The following is a 23,441-nucleotide window of genomic DNA, read 5'->3' on the forward strand; positions in this document are numbered from 1 at the left end:
GCCTCCGCTCCGGCCCGAGGCCCCCGGGCCCCGCCCCTTGGAGGGAGGGTCTCTGCGGGGGTGGGGGGGGCTTGGTCTCTGACGTCATGGGCTGGCGGGGCGGGGAATCCCCTTCCCCACCGGACGCTATGACGTCACCGGGCCCCCGGGATGGGTGGTGTCAACAGAAACTGCCCCTCCCCTTTCCCTCCTGTCATTCACTCAGTCGTATTTATTGAGCGCTCACTGTGTGCAGAGCGCCGTACTAAGCGCTTGGGAAGTACAAGTTGGCAACATCTAGACAGGGAAGATAATCCCTGTGCGACTTTGGGCAAGTCACTTCACTGGGCCTCAGTTCCCTCATCTGTAAAATGGGGATGAAGACTGTCATCTAGACTGTGAGCCCACTGTTGGGTAGGGACCGTCTCTATATGTTGCCAACTTGGACTTCCCAAGCGCTTAGTCCAGTGCTCTGCACACAGTAAGCGCTCAATAAATACGATTGATTGATTGATTGATTGACTGTGAGCCCCACGTGGGACAACCTGAGCACCTTGTATCCTCCCCAGCGCTTAGAACAGTGCTTGGCACATAGTAAGCGCTTAACAAATGCCATCATCATCATCATCATCATGGTTTTGAATAACTGCGCTATTTGTTAAGCGCTTACTATGGGCCAGGCACCGTACTAAGCGGGCAAGTCGCTTAGAGAAGCAGCGTGGCTCAGTTAGTGGAAAGAGCCCGAGCTTGGGAGTCAGAGGTCGTGGGTTCTAATCCCACTCTGCCACTTATCAGCTGTATGACTTTGGGCAAGTCACTTCACTTCTCTATGCCTCAGTTCCCTCATCTGTAAAATGGGGATAAAGACTGTGAGCCCCACGTGGGACAACCTGATGACCACGTATCCTCCCCAGTGCTTAGAATAGTGCTTGGCACCTAGTAAGCGCTTAACAAAAGCCATCATTATTATTATTGACTTTTCTGGGCCTCAGTGACCTCATCTGGAAAATGGGCAAAGACTGGGAGCCCCACGTGGGACAACCTGATTCCCTTGTATCTACCCCAGTGCTTAGTACAGTGCTCAGCCCATAGTAAGCGCCTAACAAATGCCATTATTATTATTATTATTGTTACTAAGCATGGGGGTAGATAATGAAGGGATGTGGCTTAGTGGAAAGAGCCCGGGCTTGGGCGTCAGAAGTCATGGGTTCTAATCCCGACTCTGCCACTTGTCAGCTGTGTGACTTTGGGCAAGTCACTTCACTTCTCTGTGCCTCAATTATCTCATCTGTAAAATGGGGATTAAGACTGTGAGCCCCACGTGAGACAACCTGATTCCCTTGTATCTACTCCAGCGCTTAGGACAGTGTTCAGCACATAGTAAGCGCTTAATAAATGGCATTATTATTATTATGCAAGCAAATTGGGTTGGACACAGTCCCTTTCCCATGTGGGGCTCCCAGTCTCAATCCCCATTTTACAGATGAGATAGCTGAGGCCCAGAGAAGTGACTTGTCCAAGGCCACGTAGCAGACAAATGGCGGAGCGGAATTAGAACCCATGACCTTGTGATTCCCAGGCCCCTGCTCTATCGACTATGCTATGCCACTTCTCATTGTTAAGTGCTCACTATGTGCCAAGCACTGTTCTAAGCACTGGGGTAGACACAAGCTAATCAGGTTGGACACAGTCCCTGTCCCACATGGGGCTCACAGTCTTCATCCCTGTTTTACAGATGAGGTAACTGAGGTCACAGAAAAGTGAAATAAGTTGCCCAAGGCCAAACAGCAGACAAGTGGTGGAGTGGGATTAAGACCCAGATCCTTATTATTATTAATAATAATAATAATAATAATAATAATGGTATTTGTTAAGCATTTACTATGTGCCAGGCACTCTTCTAAGAGCTGGGGTAGAGACAGGCTAATCAGGTTGGACATAGTCCCTGTCCCACATGGGGCTCACAGTCTTAAACCCCACTTTATAGATGAGGTAACTGAGGTACAAGAAAGTGAAAAAATAATAACAATAATGGCATTTATTAAGCACTTACTATGTGCAAAGCACTGTTCTAAGCCCTGGCACTGTTCTAAGCACTGAAAATAATGATGGCATTTGTTAAGCACTTACTTTGTGCCAAGCACTGTTCTAAGCACTGGGGGAGATACAAGGTAATGGGGTTGAGCCACATGGGGCTCACAGTCTTAGTCCCCATTTTACAGATGAGGTAACTGAGGCACAGAGAAGTGAAGTGACTTGCCCAACGTCACCCAGCTGACAAGTGGCAGAGGCGGGATTAGAACACATGACCTCTGGCTCCCTAGTCTTTCCACTGACCCACGCTGCTTCAAATCCAACACCCCACCGCTCTCCCTTTTTTCAGAGCCCTCCGGAAATCCCATCTCTTCCTGGAGACATTCATGGATGAATCCCTAATAAGAAGAATAATGGCATTTATTAAGCACTTACTATGTGCAAAGCACTGTTCTAAGCGCTGGGGAGGTTACAAGGTGATCAGGTTGTCCCACGGGGGGCTCACAGTCTTCACCCCTATTTCACAGATGAGAGAACTGAGGCCCAGAGAAGTGAAGTGACCAAAGTTACACAGCTGACAAGTGGCAGAGGTGGGATTTGAACCCACGACCTCTGATTCCAAAGCCCGGGCTCTTTCCACTGAGCCACTCTGCTTCTCTAATCTCTCCTGTTTCTGTCCCCCTATTGCTCAGGATAACACCACCAGAGCACTGGGAAAAATCCCACACAACTGATTAACTTCTATTACTAACTTGTATCTACTAAGACTGTGAGCCCCATTTGGGACGGGGACTGTATCCGACCTGATTATCTTTATTCATTCAACCATATTTATTAAGCGCTTACTGTGTGCAGAGCACTGTACTAAGCGCTTGGGAGACTACAGTATAATAATAAACAGACACATTCCCTGCGCACGTGTCTTCCCCAGTCCTTAGTACAGTACCTGACACATAGTGAGTGCTTAACAAATACCATTATAAAAACCAACCTCAGCACGTAGAACAGTGCTTGGCACATTGTTAGCACTTAACAAGTACCGTAATTACTCACAACCGATAACTTCCTGTAGTTCTTTTGTGCAGATCTCACAAATCCTTTTACTTAACCACTAACTCATATGCATATCCCCGACCTGTTCCATTGTAAACCCTTTGAGGTGTTTAATACAGTCCTCTACACAGCGTAGATACTCAATAATTACTCGATTGATTGATTGATTGATTGACTGATCATCACACTCTGCTGGCTGTCACCAGTCCCTGGCATCCCTTGGAGGGGGGGAATGAATCCTAGAGGTTTTTTTATTCTCACTCCATATGATACATATTTACTATTCTTTCTATTTTGTTACTGATGTGCATCTAACTTTAATTCTATTTGTTATGACGATTTTGACACCTGTCTACAAGTGCTTAGTACAGTGCTCTGCACACAGTAAGCGCTCAATAAATACGATTGAATGAATGAATGTTTTTTTTTGTTGTTGTCTGTCTCCCCCTTCTAGACTGTGAGCCCCATTGTTGGGTAGGGACCGTCTCTATATGTTGCCGACTCGTACTTCCCAAGCGCTTAGTACAGTGCTCTGCACACAGTAAGCGCTCAATAAATGTGATTGAATGAATGAATGAATGAATGAGACCCAGGCCCTCACCATGGTAATAATAATAATAGTATTTGCTGAGAACAGCATGGCGAAGTGGACAGAACACGGGCCTGGGAATCAAAAGGTCATGGGTTCTAATCCTGACTCCATCACTGTCTGCTGTGTGACCTTGGGCAAGTCATTCAACTTCTCTGTGCTCAGTTACCTCAACTGTACTTCCAGTACAAGTTTGCCAACTTGTACTTCCCAAGCGCTTAGTACAGTTCTCTGCACACAGTAAGTGCTCAATAAATATGATTGATTGAATAAATGAATGAATGAACTGTAAAAAATGGGGAGTAAGGGTGTGAGCCCAATGTGGGAGAGGGACTGTATCCAACCTGATTAACTTGAATCCACCCCACTGCTTAGAACAGGGCTTGGCACACGGTAAGCCCTTAATAATAATAATAATAATAATAATAATAATAATAATAATAATATGGCATTTGTTAAGCGCTTACTATGTGCAAAGCACCAAATGCTATTATTATTATTATGCACTTACTAGGCGCCAAACACTGTTCTTAGCGCTGAGGTAGATAAAAGGTCATCAGGTTGGACGCACTTCCTGGCCCACGTGGGGCTCACAGTCTCAATCCCCATTTTGCAGGTGAGGTAACTGAGGCACAAAGAAGTGAAGTGACTTGCCCAAAGCCACACAGCAGACAAGTGGCAGAGCTGGGATTAGAACCCACGCCAACGTCTCACGCCTGACCCAAAGGGAGCGACCCTTGGGACTGGGGCTGAGGAAGCTGAATAGGAGCAGAGATGCCCTGGACCCGCAAGAGCTCAGAGTTGGACTGAGGAGTGTTTCAGGAAAATGGGAGATTGGAAGTTTTCAATTGGAAATCCCCCAGCTTGGGACCTTGGGCCTGTTCCCAACATCGAGAATGAAAAGGGGAAAAGAAACTGGCTCAGAGGGAGGTTGGGAGAGGAAGGGGCTGAGCGTGATGGAAGGAAACTTAGTTGCTGCAGGAGGAAGAATTTCTCCCCCTTTTAGACTGTGAGCCCACTGTTGGATAGGGACTGTCTCTATATGTTGCCAATTTGTACTTCCCAAGCGCTTAGTACAGTGCTCTGCACACAGTAAGCGCTCAATAAATACGATTGATGATGATGATGATGAATTGAGGTTAGGGCATGGTGGAGTGGATAGAGCACGGGTTCTAATCCTGGATCTGCCACTTGTCTACTGTGTGGCCTTGGGTAAGTCACTTCACCTCCCTGTGCCGCAGTCACCTCATCTGTAAAATGAAAATTAAGACTGGAGCCATAAGCGGGACAGAGATCGTGTCCAAACCGATTTGCTTGTTCCCCCTTACCCCCGGTGCTTAGTACAGTGCCTGGCACATAGCAAGCACTGAACAAATACCACAGAACAATGCTCAGCGCTTAGAACAGTGCTTTGCACATAGTAAGCGCTTAACAAATGCCATCATTATTATTATTATTATTATTTGACAGCGGGGTCCTTGCAGCTGGAGGAAGAAAGGACTAACTGGAACCTGTCTTTTTTTTAATGGTATTGGTTGAGCACTTACTATATGCCAAGCACTGTTCTAAGCGCTGAGCACTGTCTCTGGGAATCCCCCCACTTCCAACCTGTGAGCCTGCTGTTGGGTAGGGACCATCTCTATATGTTGCCAATTTGTACTTCCCAAGCGTTTAGTAGTGTAGTGCTCTGCACACAGTAAGCGCTCAATAAATATGATTGAATGAATGAACCTCCACCATAATAATAATAATGGTATTTGTTAAGTGCTTAGTATGTGCAAAGCACTGTTCTAAGCGCTGGGAGGTTACAAGATGATCAGGTTGTCCCACGGGGGGCTCACAGTCTTAATCCCCATTTTACAGATGAGGGAACTGAGGCACAGAGAAGTTAAGTGACTTGCCCAAAGTCACACAGCTGACAATTGGCGGAGTCGGGATTCCCATGCTGGGAACCTGGACCTTGTGCGGAGGAAGAGGCAGAGGGGTCCCAAGAAATGAGAAAATGTTGGGGAGGAGGGCAACAAAGAAGGGAAACTGAAAGAACTGTGTATTTCCCCTGTCTGTTTCCGGGGTCCAGTTTAGGCCCCGGCTGAAAGAGAATGCAGAAGTGAAAATCGTGCCATTTCACAGCAAAGGCTAGTTCACTGCCCAATTGAGGGGTCCTGGTGGGCTGAACCCCGCTTCAGATCAAGTCACTTGGGCCTCAGTTACCTTATCTGTAAAATGAGGATTAAGACTGAGCCCCCTGTGGCACAGGGACTGTGTCCAACCTGATTAACTTGTATCCGCCTCAGTGCTTAGAAGAGTGCTTGGCACGTAGCAAGTGCTTAACAAATATTAATTATTATCTCTCTGCAGCCCAGATCCCTCTGGGAGGTGGGGAGATGTCCTCCCCAGAACTCTTTATTTTAAATCCAAACTGCCTTTGGCCCAAATCCTCCTTCCCTCCTCCTCTTTCCCCCAATTTCCCGCAGGAATCCCAGGAATGCCCACAACTCCTTCAGCCCAGACCCAGGACCGAAATGTTCCCCAACTAGAGTTCCTCGAGGGGTCAGCCCGGAGCATCTGGGGCTGGAGGGGTGGGACCGAGGCAAGGAAATAATAATAATTAATAATTATGGTATTTGTTAAGCGCTTACTATGTGCCAGGCACCGTTCTCAGCACTGTGGTGGATACAAGCAAATCGGGTTGGACGCAGTCCCTGTCCCACCAAGGGCTCACAGTCTTAATCTCCAATTTACAGATGAGGGAACTGAGGCACAGAGAAGTGAAGTGACTTACCCAAGGTCACTTAGCAGAGAAGGGGCAGGGGCAGGATTAGAACCCAGGTCCTCCTGACTCCCAGGACTGTTTTCTATCCACTAGGCCAAGCTGCTTCTTTGAGAAAGGAAGGGGGAGAAGGGAAGGGACTGGGGGAGTCCTGACCTGAGCCCAAGCTCCCCTCCCTCTCGCCTCTCCGGATCACCAGGGGCATGTCTCCCCTCAAGCGGAAACTCTTTCGGGAGGAAACTCTTTGTGCCCAGTGTCTGAGGTTTTTCAGGTAAAGAGCAAGAGACGCGGAAATCCATCCTGTTCTCATAAACCTTCAGAGAAGGGGAACTCCGCCTTCCCCGCCCTCCCGCTTAGTTGAGAGGTCTTTTCTTGAGTCTCACCTCAAGCCATTTCTGTTTTGCCCATCTCCCTCCACCCCGAAGGGAAAATCATTCCTTGCTTTCGGCTTCGGTTTCTTCGCCTCAATCCGGGGGTGCCAACTATCCCTGGCACGGCCTGAGGGCAGAGAGAGAGAGAGAACCTCTGGCCACCTGCCCGTTAACACTTCCTTGTACACGGATTCAGTGGGGAAGGAGAGAGCAGTGGTCAGAGCAGGGTCTGAAGAGGGTTTGTTCTACCCCGACCCAGAGGGGGTCTGCGACCAGGTGTGGGGGGTGGGCAAGGAAAACCGTTGGTGCTTCCTGCCAGCTGGGTGGAGCCAAGGGACCACCTGTGCCCTCCTGGGCCATCTCCCCACCAAAAGTAGCATGTCTTTCCCCACTTCTCTGGTCAATTCCAACATTCATTCGTTCCCTCCGCCAGGCCAAATGTCCACCCTGAAGGTGACATCACCACTCCTGCAGTTGGCATAAGCGGTGGCCGGGATTGGCATGGATGTAGGCCTGGAAGTGCCCATATATGACCCACCAGACGCCCAAATCAAATGGAGGCCCAGATAAGGGTGACCTCCCCAGGGAGGGAAGACAAAGAGGAACGGGGTCCTTTAAGAAGATGTGTCTGGTTTCCGTGTCCCCGAGTAACACTGCATGTAGGGTGGTGGAGAGGGCAGAGGAGAAGAGCCCGCCCTCCCCTCCATCCTTCAGACTTCTGTTTTTCAACCGGTTTCTTTCTTGGCCTCCTCTCCCTCTCAGAGGAGGGAGAGTTTCTGGGGAAGCGGGCAATCAGAGAGTCGCATGCCAATCAGGTGCAAAACAACATGCCAATGAGCAGCTTTTCATTCTGAGTCCACAGCGCTGGCACTTTCTGGTAAACAGCCTGGAGACCCAGGGGTCTTCTTCCCCTCATGCCCTCGCTCCGGCCCCCCGCGTGCCCACGGAGAAGGAGACCGCAAGGGCCGGGCGGTGTTGGGTATCTATCGGAGGGGCTTGGGGTCAGGCCGGAGGACAGGCCGGAGGGGGACATGGAGGCAGGAGGGAGAGGCCTGATGGCGGATTCCCTCCCGATGGGGTCAAATGAGGCCGTCGCCCCTGGGGCAGGTCAGGTGGGGTGGGGGCTGCGGGGGCATCGTTGGCACAGGAGGTGACGATTCGGGCGAGGCAGAGCCCAACCTTGAGGTGGGCACGGCCCGGACTCCGTTGGCACAAACGGCTCTCTCCCCCTAACCAGGGCAGAGCGGCAGTACAGACCTCCCCCCAAACCCAGATAGTTAGAGGGTGGTGCCCATGGGTGGTAGTAGGGGGGTGAGGGTATGCGGGGGGGTCTCAAGGAGGAGCCCTGAGCCTGGGGGGTGGGTGAGTCTCGGTTACACCCAGAGAAGCAGCAGGCCGCCCCGCTCGGGAAAAGCCGGGGAAATCGTGGGGTACCCTTCTGGGAGAAAGTGGGCACTTGCCACCACCCTGTGCCAGCCTGCCCCTGCCAACCTTTCTTCGGCGGGGGAAGGGGAGGATGCTCAAGTTTACTCAGCTCATGGTCCCCAGGCTAGAAGGACGGGGCCAGGGCAGTTTTTTGGTTTCTAGCTGGGCGAGAAGGACACTCCAGCCCCCTGGCTGGAGGGGTTCCCCTCGCTCAGGGACATAGTGGTAACTGCAGGCGAAGCTTAATCTTGGCGAGGGTGGGGCGAGGCTGAGGTACCGGGGGTGGGGGGCCACAGAGAGATGGTTCCAAGAGCCCCCATAGAGCGTAGGCACTGGGCAGAGCCCTCTGCAGCTGGTGAGGGAAAGGAGGGGAAAGGCAGAGACTTCTGCCACTATACCTCCCTCGGGCCTTCGGGGGAGGCACGGGGCAGACAAGGCTGCCAGTAACTGGAGGAGAGGAAACCCGGTGGCCACTGGGGAAGAGTGGATGGTTCGCCACCCTCCTTCTCCCTCCTCCTGCAGCAGAAGAGTGGGTGAGAGCACGGTGCAGAAAAGAGGGCGGAAGGGGAGGTGGAGGCAGGCCGTCGGCAGCTCTCCGAGGGCCCACACTAAAGGGGGGTTAAGAATATCCAGCAGGCCCTGGCCCACTGTTGGGGGTTGGGGGGAGGTTTATGTGCACGCGTATGGGAAAAATAACCCTGGCCCCGTTGGGGGGTCGGGGATGGGGAGGGGGAAGCAGTCCCTTGCAGAGGGAAGACTGCATCTCCCAGGGGTCAACCTCCTAAAAGGAAGCCAAACTGGTCCTGTTGAGAGAGATGGGGTGTCCCCTGCAGAAGGGGGCAGTACCCCTGCAGGCCCCCCTCTCCAAGCCCTCTCCCCATTAGCCGGGGAGAGGGCCCCCCACCCCGCTGGCCCTCAGCGGATGTAGACATCCCGGCTCCAGCCCTCCAGCTCGTTCTGGTTGTGGCCCAGGCCGCCGCCACCCTCCTCTGGGCAGTAGCGGGGCTTGGCCCGGCCCCGGGGTGCCCGGGTGCGGTTGTCGGGTGGCCGCTCCTCTTCGTCGTCGTCCTCCTCCTCCTCTTCCTCGTCCCCCCAGGAGCTGCGGCGGGCGGGAGCGGGGCTGCCCCGAGAAGGGGAGCGGGCCCCGGGCTCGGCCTCCTCGTAAGGATCCGTCTCCATGTCCATGTAGGAGTCGCCGGGCTCTGTGTAGGCCGAGTCGCGGCTGGCCGGCGTCTCGGAGTCGAAGGTGTCCTGGCGGGGCAGCCCCCGCAGGTTGCCCGCCCGACCCGGTGGGTGGCCGGGGCGCAGGCCTGGCTCCCCGGGATAGTCGTGCAAACTGGTACGCTCACCCGGCCCCCGTGGCTGGGGCAGCTGGTAGGGTCCCTGGTTAGGAGGTGGCACCCGGCATGCAAAGAGGGGTGAGGAGGGAGGAGGGGAAGGATGGAGGATGGAAAGGAGAGGGTGATGGTGGGGGGAATGGAGAGAGGAAGGGAGAGGTTGGAGGGAGGATGGAAGGAGAAGGAGGAGAGGGAGAGGATGGAGGGAGAAGATGGGGAAAGGAGCAGGGGGAGAAGATGGAGGAGAGGAAGAAGATGGAGGGAGAGGAGACAGGAAGAAAGGGAGGAAGGGGAAGGATGGGAAGAAGAGGATGGAGACAGAGGAGACAGGGTGGAAGAGAGGATGAGGGAGGGAGAAGATGGAAGAAGGAAGGGAGGGGGGATGGAGGGAAAGGAGACAGGGAGGAAGGGAGAGGATGGGAAGGAGAGGAAGGAGGGAAAAGAGACAGGGAGGGAGAGAGGATGGTGGGAGGTGGGAGAGGAAGGAATAAGGAGGGGAGGAGGGAAAGGAGGAGGGGGAAGGAAAGAGGGAGGGGGAGAAAACAAAAGCAAGGCCAGGTTAGTCACACGAAGGCAATAGCCAAAGGCCAGCTAAGCTGGGTCCCTTCTAGCAGTCATATTTACACTCCTAGTGGTCCCAAAACAAACACACACACACACACACACACACACACACACACACACACACACATCCCCTGACCCAAGGATGGGGAGTGGGAGGTGGCGGGTGAGGTCATCCTGCTCTGCCCCAACCTTTGGATTCCCTGGGAGCAGGGGCAGTTCTCAAGTTCATGGGACCTCCAAGTGTCACCTTAGTTCTCTGTCCTGCTCCCTCATCTATAGAAAGCTGACAGCCCTTCCCTGTGGGCTGTGTAGCCACGCTCTGAGCCCATCCCTGCCTGCTCCTAGCTTTTGGAGTAAGCAGATGGCCAACAGAGCCGACAGCAGGCTTAGACCTTCCTACGAGCAGGGACATCCCTCTGCTTCTGTCACTTTCTGGACCGTCGGCTTTAAAGCGCTCAATCACTTTGCTCCCTCCTACCTCTCCCCGCTGCGCTCCTACTACCAGCCAGCCCACACGCTTCGCTCTTCTAAAGCCAACCTACGCACTGCATCCCGATCTCATCTATCTCGCTGCCGACCTCTCGCCCACATCCTGCCTCTGGCCTGGAACGCCCTCCCACTTCATAGCTGACAATTACTGTCCCCATCTTCAAAGCCACATTGAAGTCTCATCTCCTCCAAGAGGCCTTCCCTGATTAAGTTCTCAATTCCTTTTCTCCCACTCCCTTCTGCCCCGATTTGCTCCCTTTAATCACTACTCCCTCCTCCAGCCCCATAATACTTCTGCACATCCCCGTGATCCTACTGAGGGCTCATCTCCTCCAAGAGGCCTTCCCAGATTGAGCCCTCTTTTTCCTCTCCTCCTCCCCACCCCCCCGCCCTACCTCCTTCCCCTCCCCACAGCTCCTGTATATATGTTTGTACAGATTTATCACTCTATTTATTTTACTTGTACATATTTACTGTTCTATTTATTTTGTTAATGGTGTGCATCTAGCTTTATTTCTATTTATTCTGATGACTTGACACCTGTCCACATGTTTAGTTTTGTTGTCTGTCTCCTCCTTCTAGACTGTGAGCCCGTTGTTGGGTAGGTACCGTCTCTATATGTTGCCAACTTGTACTTCTCAAGCGCTTCGTACAGTGCTCTGCACACAGTAAGCACTCAATAAATATGATTAAATGAATGAATATCCGTGATTTATTTTATATTAATGTCTCTCTCCCCCTTCAGACTGTAAACTCACTGTGGGCAGGGAATGTACCAGTTATATTGTACTTTCCCAAGTGCTTACTATAGTGCTCTGCATTCAGTAAGCGCTCAATAAATATGACGGGCTGATTCTCCCCCTTCACTGAAACTGCGTTCTTCAAGGTCCACAGTGACATCCCTCTAACTAAATCTAAGGCTCTACTCTATCCTAATCCTTCTTGACCTCTCAGCTGCTTCCGACATGGTGGGGCCACCCCCTTTTTCTATGGTATTTTTCTACGGTATTTGTTAATCGCTTATTACGTGCCAGGCACTGTACTAAGCCGTGGGTAGATACAAGCTAATCAGGTTGGACACAGTCCCTATCCTACGTGGGGCTCACAGACCCAAACCCCATTTTACAAATAAGGAAACTGAATCACAGATAATTTAACCGACTTGCCCAAGGTCACAGAGCAGACAAGTGGCGGAACTGGGATTAAAATCCAGGTTCTTTTGGCTCCCAGGCCCCCGATCTATCCACTAGGCCACGCTTCTGGAAACACTAAGTTGTTTTTCTAACACTGTCCATTCCTGGTTTTCCTCTTCCCTCTCTGGAAGCTCCTTCTTGGTCTGTCTTTGACGGCTCTTCCTTTCCTGGCAGTGAGAGTCCTTCAAGGCTCAGTTCTGAATTCTCTTCTGGTCTCAGTCTACACTCCCTCTCACGTTTTCAACCTACCACCTCTATGTGAATGATTTCTAAATCATAATAATGCTTCTGGTATTTGTTAAGCGCTTCCTGTGTGCCAGGCACTGTACTAAGCGCTGATCTCCAGTTCCAACCTCTCTCTTCTGGAATCTCGCATCTCCTCCTGCCTCCAGTACATAGATCTTCAGCCAACACCTGAAGTTCAACATGTCCAAAGCTGAACTCCTCATCTTCCCTCCCAAATCCTCTCTGTCACTTAGCTTTCCCATTAAGGATACCACCATCCCCCCTGTCGCTCAAGCCGGTATCCTTGACATTATCTTTGACTCATTTCTCTCTTTCAACCCCCATATTCAGTCTGTCATCAAATCCTGTCAGTTCTTCACAGTATCTCCTGAATCTGTTCCTTCTTCCCCATCCAGACTGCCATCACTGTGGTCTAAGCACTCATCGTATTTCGCCTTGACAAGGGCACCCGCCTCTTTGCAAATTTCCTGCCTCCAATCTCTCCCCTCTCCACAACGCACTTTATTATGCTACCTAGTTCTCCTATCTGGTTCTCCTCCCATCTCTCTGGCTGCTCATTCTCAGTCGCTTTCATGGGCTCCTCCTCTGCCTCCCAACCCCTAACTGTGGGAGTCCCTCAAGGTTCAGTTCTGGGTCCCCTTCTATTCTCCATTTACACCCACTCCCTTGGAGAACTCATTAGCTCCCATGGCTTCAACTGCCACCCCTAAGCAGATGATTCCCAAATCTACATCTCCAGCTCTGATCTCTCTCCCTCTCTGCCGTCCCACATTTCCTCCTGCCTTCAAGACGTCTCTACATGGGTGTCCTCTTCTCACCTCAAACTCAATATGTCAAAAACAGAACTTCTTACCTTCCCACCCAAACCCTGCCCTCCCCATGACTTTCCCATCACTGTAGACGGCACCACCATTCTTCCTGTCTCACAAGCCCGTAACCTTGGCGTTATCCTTTCCCCTCTGTCTCATTCAACCCAAATATTCAATCCATCACTAAGTCCTTTCAGTTCTCTGTGGGCAGAGAATGTGTCTGTTTATTGTTATATTGCATTCTCTCAAGTATTTAGTACAGTGCTCTGCACACAAAAGTGCTCAATAAATACGACTGACTTATTGACAGACCTGAGTCGTTTTTCTAAAACATAATTCTGCATTCGTCTCCCCACTCCTCAAAAACCTCCAATTGGTTGTCCGTTCCCCTAGCATCAAGCCGAAACTCCTGACCATTGGCTTTAAGACAATCAATCGGACACTCAATCCCCACTACTTATCCTTTCCTCTTTCCCACTACACCCCAGCTCGCACCCTTCATTCCTCCCAAGCCAACCTACTCTCTGACCCTCATTTTTGTCTTTTTTATCGCCGTCCTTTGGCTCACACCCTTTCTTCTACCTGAATTTCCTCCCCTTCCCATCCAGCTGATCCCTGCTCTCCTCACTCTCAAGGCTCGTCTCCTCCAGGAAGTCTTCTTTCACTTGATTTCCCCTCTTCTCACCCTTTTTCCCCTTCTACTCCCACTTCTGCACTTCTGCATGACGTCACCTAAGCACTTGGATTCTCACTCCCTGCCTGCTAGCACTGATGACATATCTTTACACCCTGCATCCCGTGTCTGTAATTTATTTTAGTGTCTTCCCTGCTAAACTGTCAACTCCTTGAAGGCAGAAATCATGGCTAACTAGCTCTGTAGTATGCTCCAAAGCCCTTAGTGTAGCTCTCTCTACAGATTTATTATTATTAAGTGCCGTCGAGTCGTTTCCGATTCATAGCGACTCCGTGGAAATACTCTCTCCAGAACACCCTGTCCTCTGCCATAATCCGCAACCTTTCTAATGGTTCTTCTGTTACCGTTGGTAAATGTTCAATAAATACTTGATTGGAACTCCAGAGCTGGAAATAACAGCTTCAAACTGTGGACTCATGTTCAGCTTATCATCAGTATTGTTTGTTGAACATTCCCTCTGTGCCAACCACTATACTAAGCACCGGTGTAGATACAAGTTAATCACACTGGACACAGTCCCTGTCCCATATGGGGGTCACAGTCTAACATCTATGCTACAGATAAAGTCTAGAGGAGTGCGCAAAACTAAACCGAAGGGAAACTTACCAACTCCACGACTTTAAGCCTACACCTCTACACTTTTAACAGACAGAAGCCATCCTCCTAAAGACAGAGCTCTTTCAAATGAGCCAGATTTTGGGCTCTTCATTTCCAAAGTCAAAGGAGTCTTTATCAGCTGGAGAACAGTGCTTTGGCAAGCGTAAATTCATTAACTTATAGCCACCCTTCCCACCCTTCTACAACATCCAACTGAACAATCTGCAACAGTAGTTACTGGTTAATAGTTCATGAGGCCTTATCATATTCAGCCGGTTTAAATGTCTAGTTGATTAGTCCGAGGTTATAAATTAGTGAGATGGGGCGAGGGGGATGGCATGCTGTGCTCAGGCTGTTGTCTCTGGCTGACTAGCCGGTGAGTATTTAGTGACACGAGATCCTAGTTAACTAATAAGGAGCAGAGAAGACTTTGTTAGCGCTCTTATTCACGATCAAATCATGCTGCTCATTCCCATTCCATGATTCATACAGGGACCCAAAGGTTTCTTCAAGCGTTCTCCCACCGACTCCCTCGCCTTGGCTCACCAAGCGAGTCAGGCTGCTAGTCTCCCCAGAGGCAGAGTATCCCTGGTGGTGTGGGGGAGAAACTGAGGCACATAGGACATTGCCAGAGTGCTGGAATCCAGGCTACCATCCCCATGGAGCCAGGGCTGGGCAGAATTAGAGCATCATCGTAGGGGGCCCTGCCTATGGGAATCGTACCTACAAGGGGGCTCGTCAGCCCCCCGGAAGCAGAGTGCGGATTCCACCACGAGGCCCACGTGAGGTGGACTGTCAGGAAAACTGAGCATTGTGCCATGGTGGGGGAGGGTTGTGGGAGAGGAGGGTGAAGTGGAGGGAGGGAGGGAGGATGAGCCAGACTGCCTTATCCCGAGCTATTCTTGGCACGGGGCAGTCACTGCACCTGCTGCTAGCCCTATGTGGACACGGTCCCTCACTGGGTGGTGGGGGTTGGGCATATCCTCCCAGTAGAAGTGACTAGGAGGAGGGTGGGGAGGGAAAGAAGGGAGACACAAAGTGGGGACCCATGGGTCCCATTTCCAGATGAGGGCATCCCTTGATATAATACTAATAATAATGATGGTATTTGTTAAGCGCTGTCCAAAGCGCTGGGCGGATACAGGGTGATCCGGTTGTACGTGGGGCTCACAATCTTAGTCCCCATTGTACAGATGAGGTAACTGAGGCCCAGAGAAGTTAAGTGACTTGCCCAAAGTCACACAGCTGACAAGTGGTGGAGCTGGAATAAGAACCCACCACGACTTCTGACTCCCAAGCCCGGGCTTTTTCCACTAAGCCATGCTGCTTCTCTTGTGACCCCTCTGCATTCAGTGTCCAGGGTTACGGGGACGGGCACAGAAGGCAGGACTCAATGGAGGCGACGAGGCCCCCCAAGCTCAGACAGACTGGGCCCACAGGGGCACAGACTGAGGCTAGGAGGTGGGGGGGTCTCACTGGAAGGGGTGGGGGTCCCCTCAGATTGGGTGCTGCCAGGCTCCGCACCCCAAAAAGTGTCCAGGCCAGAGCCGATAGGCCGGTTCCAGAATGGGGCCTCAGAGACCTCCCCCCAAAGGTGGCTCAGGGTGCTCATTGTGCCAGGGAACGTGTTTATCTGCATATGTACTCTCCCAAGCGCTTAGTACAGGGCTCTGCACGCAGAAGACGCTCAGTAAATACGATGGAATGAATTGGATTGAAGGAACGAATGACTATGGGTGGGAGGAAAGTCCATGGATCAGGCTTCAGGGGGGGCCAGGAACACAAAATGACCGTGAGCCCGTTCTTCGGTAGGGATCGTCTCCCTGTTGCCGAATTGGACTTTCCAAGCGCTTAGTACAGTGCTCTGCACACAGTAAGCGCTCAGTAGCACTTAGTAATAATAATGGCATTTATTAAGCGCTTACTATGTGCAAAGCACTGTTCTAAGCCCTGGGGAGGTTACAAGGGGATCAGGTTGTCCCACGTGGGGCTCACAGTCTTCATCCCCATTTTACAGATGAGGGAACTGAGGCCTGGAGAAGTGAAGTGAGAAGCAGTGTGGCTCAGTGGATACAGCCCGGGCTTTGGAGTTAGAGTTCATGGGTTCAAATCCCGGCTGTGTGACTTTGGGCAAGTCACTTCACTTCTCTGGGCCTCAGTTCCCTCATCTGGAAAATGGGGATGAAGACTGTGAGCCCCCCGTGGGGCAACCTGATCACCTTGTAACCTCTCCAGTGCTTAGAAAGTGCTTTGTACATAGTAAGCGCTTAATAAATGCCATTAAAAAAGAAAAGTGACTTGCCCAAAGTCACACAGCTGACAAGTGGCGGGGCCGGGATTTGAACCCACGACCTCTGACTCCAAAGCCCGGGCTCTTTCCACTGAGCCACGCTGCCCTCCTAGTACAGTGCTCTGCCCACAGTAAATCCTCAATAAATACGGCTGGATGAACAAACACGGTGGAATGAATGAATGAAAACCACAGACAATGGCTGCCACTCACACTTTTTTACAAAATAAAACATTGCCCCCTCCCCTCCCACGTGCTCCTCAGCCTTCGGGCCCGCGCCGGGAGGGAGCGGCAGCTACTGCGCATGCTCCTGCTGGGCGCGGGCCCGCGCCGGGCGGGAGCGGCAGCTACTGCGCCTGCGCCTGTTGGGCAGGGGGCGTGGCCTCGTCGGGGGGCGTGGCCTGGGGCCCGGCCCAGAAGGTCAGGTTGCGCTTGAGGGAGGTGAGCACCTGTACCTGGAGGTTGGAGACGGGGGCGGGGCTGGCGGCCAGGGCGGCCGTCGCCATGGTGCGGTTCAGCAGGGGATTGGGCGGGTTGCTGCTGGGCGGGTGCGTGGCCTTCCAATAGGCTTCCAGATACTCCGCCAGGTGCTCGCAGGCGTCCTCCAATTGGTTCTCGTCCAGGATGATGTCATACATTTCCTGCAACGGGAGGGGGGCGGGGGGGAGAGAGGGCGGGAAGGAGAGAGGGGGCGGGGTTAGCCTGGAATTCATTCATTCACTCACTCATTCATTCAATCATGCTTTCACTCATGCATTCATTCATTCACTCATGCATTCATTCATTCACTCATGCATTCATTCATTCACTCATGCATTCACTCACTCATTCATTCCTTCATTCATTCACTCACTCATTCATTCAATCATTCACTCACTCCATGCCTTCACTCATTCATTCATTCACTCACTCCATGCCTTCACTCATTCACTCACTCCTTCATTCCTTCATTCATTCATTCATTTGTGCCTTCATTCCTTCATTCACTCCTTCATTCCTTCATTCACTCATCCATTTGTGCATTCATTCATTCCTTCATGCCTTCATTCATTCCTTCATGCCTTCATTCATTCACTCACTCCTTCATTCCTTCATTCCTTCATTCATTCCTTCATTCACTCCTTCATTCCTTCATTCACTCATTCATTTGTGCATTCATTCACTCATTCATTCATTCATTCACTCACGCCATTCATTCATTCATTCATTCACTCATTTACTCACTCTTTCACTTTTTAATTCACTCACTCATTCATTCACTCACTCACTCAATTCATTCATTCATTCACTCATTCATTCACTCACTTATTAATTCACTCACTCATTCATTCACTCACTCACTCCATTCATTCATTCACTCATTCATTCACTCATTCACTCACTTATTAATTCACTCACTCATTCATTCATTCACTCATTCAGTCAATCAATCAATCAACTGTATTTATTGAGCGCTTACTGTGTGCAGAGCACTGTACTAAGCACTTGGGTAGTACAAGTTGGCAACATATAGAGACGGTCCCTACCCAACGGTGGGCTCACAGTCTAGAAGTGGGAGACAGAGAACAAAACCAAATATATTAACAAAATAAAATAAATAGAATAGATATGTACAAGTAAAATAAATAAATAAATGGAGTATTAAATATGTACAAACATATATACATATATACAGGTGCTGTGGGGAAGGGAAGGACTCCATCCATCCATTCATTCATTCACTCACTCACTCATTCACTCACTTATTCATTCACTCATTCATTCATTCATTCACTCATTCATTCATTTTTATTGAGCGCTTACTGTGTGCAGAGCGAACTCCCCTCCTCCAAGCCGCTTTATTATTAGTATAATAGTAATGGTTATAATTATGATAGTATTATTATATAACAATGATTATATTATTATATAATAATGATTATAATAATGAACTAATTCATTCATTCATTAACATTTACTTCTAGACTGTGAGCCCGCCTTCTGGACTGTGAGCCCGCTGTTGGGTAGGGACTGTCTCTATATGTTGCCAACTTGGACTTCCCAAGCACTTAGTACAGTGCTCTGCACACAGTAAGCGCTCAATAAATACGATTGAATGAATGAATGAATTTACTGAGCACTTACTGTGTGCAGAGCTAACTCCCCCCTCCAAGCCACCTTATTATTAGTATAATAATAATTATTATAATATATAATAACAATTATAATAATGAACTCATTCATTCATATTTATTGAGCGCTTACTGTGTGCAGAGCTAACTCCCCCCTCCAAGCTGCCTTCTTATAGTAATAGTAATGATTATAATGATTATAATATTATTATATAATTATAATAATGAACTCATTCATTCACATTTATTGAGCACTCACTGTGTGCAGAGAGAACTCCCCCTCCAAGCCACCTTATTATAATAATAATGGTGATTATAATTATTATAATATTGTTATATAATAATGATTATAATAATGAATTCATTCATTCATTCATTAACATTTACTGAGCGCTTACTGTGTGCAGAGCTAACTCCCCCTCTCCAAGCCACTTTATTATTAGTATAATAATGAGTATAATAATTATAATATTATATAACAATTATAATAACAAACTCATTTATTGAGCGCTTACTGAGCGAACTCCCCCCTCCAAGCCACCTTATTATTGGTATAATAATAATGATTACAATTATGATAATATTATTATATAATAATTATTATAATAAGGAACTCATTCATATTTACTGAGCACTTACTGTATGCAGAGCTAACTCTCCCCCTCCAAGCTGCCTTATTAGAATAATGATAATGATTATAATTATTATAATATGATTATATAATAATGATTATAATAATGAACTCATTCATTCATTCATTAACATTTACTGAGTGCTTACTGTGTGCAGAGCTAACTCCCCCTTCCAAGGCACCTTATTATTAGTATAATACTAATGATTTAAATTATTATATTATATAATAACAATTATAATAATGAACTCATTTACTGAGTGCTGTGTGCAGAGCTAACTCCCGCCCTCCAAGCTGCCTTATTATAGTAATGATTATTATAATGATTATAATATTATTATAAAATAACAATTATAATAATGAACTCATTCATTCAGATTTATTGAGCGCTTACTGTGTGAAGAGCGAACTCCCCCCTCCAAGCCGCCTTATTAATATTATTATTATTTTATTATTATTAATATCATTATTATGATACTAATAATAAGGTGGCTTGGAGGGGGAGTTCGCTCAGTAATAATAGTATAATAATAATGATTATAATTATGAGAATATTATTATATAATAATTATTATAAGAATGAACTCATTCATTCATATTGATTGAGCGCTTACTGTATGCAGAGGTAACCACCCCTCCAGGCCACCTATTATAATAATAATGATGATTATAATTATTATATTATTATATAATAATGATTATAATAATGAACTCATTCATTCATATTTATTGAGCGCTTACTGTGTGCAGAGCTAGCCCCATCCCTCCAAGCTGCCTTATCATTATAATAATAATGATTATAATATTATCTAATAATGATTATAATAATGAACTCATTCATTCACATTTATTGAGCAATTACTGTGTGCAGAGCTAACTCCCCCCTCCAAGCCGCTTTATTATTATCATAATGATTATAATATTATATAATAATAATTATAAGGAACTCACATTTATTGAGTGCTTACTGTGTGCAGAGCTAACCCCATCCCTCCAAGCTGCATTATTATTATTATTATTATTATTATTATTATTATTATTATGGCACTTGTTAAGCATTTACTAGGTGCCAAGCACTGTTCTAAGTGCTTACTAGGTGCCAAGCACTGTTCTAAGTGCTTACTAGGTGCCAAGCACTGTTCTAAGTGCTTACTAGGTGCCAAGCACTGTTCTAAGCGCTGGGAGGATACAAGCTGATAATAATAATAATAATGATGGCATTTGAGACTGTGAGCCCGTTGTTAGGTAGGGACCATCTCTATATGTTGCCGACTTGGACTTCCCAAGCGCTTAGTACAGTGCTCTGCACACAGTAAGTGCTCAATAAATACGATTGAATGAATGAATGATAAGCACGTACTAGGTGCCAAGCACTGTTCTAAGCGCTGGGGGGGATACAAGGTGATAATAGTGGCATTTGTTAAGCGCTTACCATGTGCCAAGCACTGTTCTACGTGCTGGTAATAATAATAATAATGATGGCATTTGTTAAGCGCTTACTATGTGCTAAGAACTGTTCTAAGTGCTGGGGTGGGTTACAAGGTGATAATAATAATAATGATGGCATTTGTTAAGCACTTACTAGGTGCTAAGTGCTGTTCTAAGCACTGGGGAGATACAAGGTGATCAAGTTGTCCCACGTGGGGCTCTCAGTCTTCATCCCCATTTGACAGATGAGGGAACTGAGGCCCAGACAAGTGAAGTGACTTGCCCAAAGTCACACAGCTGACAAGTGGCGGAGTCGGGATTCGAACCCACGACCTCTGCCTCCCAAGTCCGTGCTTTTTCCATTGAGCCATGCTGCTTCTCTAATAATAATGGTATTTGTTAAGCATTATTTGTCAAATAATGGTGTTTGAGAAGCAGCAGGGTTTAGTGGCAATAGCCCGGACCTGGGATTCAGAGGTGGTGGGTTCTAATCTGCCACTTGTCAGCTGTGTGACTTTGGGCCACTCACTTCACTTCCCTGTGCCTCAGTTCCCTCATCTGTAAATAATAATAATGATAGCATTTATTAAGCGCTTACTATGTGCAAAGTACTGTTCTAAGCGCTGGGGAGGTTAACAAGGTGATCAGGTTGTCCCACAGGGGGCTCACAGTCTTCATCCCCATTTTACAGATGAGGGAACTGAGGCCCAGAGAAGTGAAGTGACTTGCCCAAAGTCACACAGCTGATAAGTGGTGGAGCCGGGATTTGAACCCATGACCTCTGACTCCAAAGCCCAGGCTCTTTCCACTGAGCCACACTGCTTCTCAACAAAACAACAAAACGAAACAACATTTTACAGCCATGCTGTGAAATGGGGATTAGGACCGTGAACCCCACGTGGGACAATCTGATCACCTTGTATCTATTCCAGCGCTTAGAACAGTGCTCGGCACATAGTAAGCGCTTAACAAATACCATTATTATTAGAGAAGCAGCAGTGGAAAGAGCCCGGGCTTGGGTGTTAGCGGTCATGGGATTTAATCCCGGCTCCGCCACTTGTCAGCTGTGGGACTTTGGACAAGTCACTTCACTTCTCTGGGCCTCAGTTCCCTCATCTGTAAAATGGGGATGAAGACTGTGAGCCCCCTGTGGGACAACCTGATCACCTTGTTAACCTCCCCAGCGCTTAGAACAGTACTTTGCACATAGTAAGCGCTTAATAAATGCTATCATTATTATTATTATTATTATGTACAGATGAGGGAACTGAGGCACAGGGAAGTGAAGTGAGTGGCCCAAAGTCACACAGCTGACAAGTGGCAGATTAGAACCCACCACCTCTGAATCCCAGGTCCGCCACTTGTCAGCTGTGGGACTTTGGACAAGTCACTTCACTTCTCTGGGCCTCAGTTACCTCATCTGTAAAATGGGGATTAAGACTGTGAGCCCCACGGGGGACAGCCTGATCACCTTGTATCCCCCCCACCCAGCGCTTAGAACAGTGCTTGGCACATAGTAAGCAATTAACAAATGCCATCATTATGGTTATTATTATTACTAAGCACTAAGGTGGATACGAGCAAATCAGGTTGGACGCAGTACTTTGTCCCAAGTGGTGCTCACAGTGTCAATTTCCAGAAGAAATGGTATTCAATCAATCAATCAATCAATCAATCGTATTTATTGAGCGCTTACTGTGTGCAGAGCACTGTACTATTCCTACAACAAGGGGCAGTGTGGCCGAGTGGATAAAACCTGGGCCTGGGAGTGATAGAACCTGGGTTTTTATGATGGCATTTATTAAGCGCTTACTATGTGCAAATAATAATAATAATAATAATAATAATAATAATAAAACTATGTGCAAAGCACTGTTCTAAGCGCTAGGGGAGGTTACAAGGTAATCAGGTTGTCCCACGGGGGGCTCACAGTCTTAATCTCCATTTTACAGATGAGGTAACTGAGGCCCAGAGAATAATAACAAAAATAATAATGATGGAATTTAAGTGCTGACTATATGCCAAGCACTGCTGTAAACAATGGGGGAGATACAAGGTAATCAGGTTGTCCCACGTGGGGCTCACACTTTTAATCCCCATTTTCCAGATGAGGTAACTGAGGTACAGAGAAGTGAAGTGACCTGCCCAAGGTCACACAACGGGCAAGTGGGGGAGGTGGGATTAGAACCCACGACCTCTGACTCCCAAGCGTGGGCTCTTCCCACTGAGCCACGCTCCTTCTCTTAAGTGACTTGCCCAAGGTCATACAACGGCCAAGTGGCGGAGGTGGGATTAGAACCCATGACCTTCTGATTCCCAGGCCTGTGCTCTATCCACTATGCCATGCTGCATCTCCTCCGAGTTAATACTTGTTAACACTTGTACATATCTACTATTCTATTTATTTTATAATATAATAATAAAACACAGTCCTGGTTTCTACCCCAGAGCTTAGAACAGTGCTTGGCACATAGTAAGCACTTTACAAATGCCACAGGAACAATATAATAATAAAACACAGTACTGGTTGCTTAGAACAGTGCTTGGCACATAGTAAGCACTTTACAAATGCCACAGGAATAGTATAATAATAAAACAAAGTCCTGGTTTCTACCCCGGAGTTTAGAACAGTGCTTGGCTCATAGTAAGCACTTTACAAATGCCACAGTAATGATATAATAATAAAACACAGTCCTGGTTTCTACCCCAGAGCTTAGAACATAATAAAAAAACACAGTCCTGGTTTCTACCCCAGAGCTTAGAACGGTGCTTGGCACATAGTAAGCACTTTACAAATGCCACAGTAATGATATAATAATAAAACACAGTCC

At 48.2% G+C, this 23,441-nt stretch overlaps 1 protein-coding gene across 1 annotated transcript in view; it reads right to left on the bottom strand.

Annotated features, from left to right (window-relative positions):
• Nucleotides 1-7,626: 7,626 nt before the first annotated feature.
• Nucleotides 7,627-23,441, bottom strand: part of CACNB1 (calcium voltage-gated channel auxiliary subunit beta 1) — a 35,724-nt gene continuing 19,909 nt past the window's right edge. Inside the window, exons 13-14 of the mRNA XM_038753457.1 lie at nt 16,896-17,081; nt 7,627-9,604 (exon numbers count right to left, since the gene is read on the bottom strand). Of these exons, the coding sequence (XP_038609385.1) occupies nt 9,137-9,604; nt 16,896-17,081 (654 nt within the window). The 3' untranslated portion in view covers nt 7,627-9,136. The remainder of the gene's footprint in view (nt 9,605-16,895; nt 17,082-23,441) is intronic.

This window comes from Tachyglossus aculeatus, chromosome 11, assembly GCF_015852505.1.
Source record: "Tachyglossus aculeatus isolate mTacAcu1 chromosome 11, mTacAcu1.pri, whole genome shotgun sequence".
Lineage (NCBI taxonomy): Eukaryota > Metazoa > Chordata > Mammalia > Monotremata > Tachyglossidae > Tachyglossus > Tachyglossus aculeatus.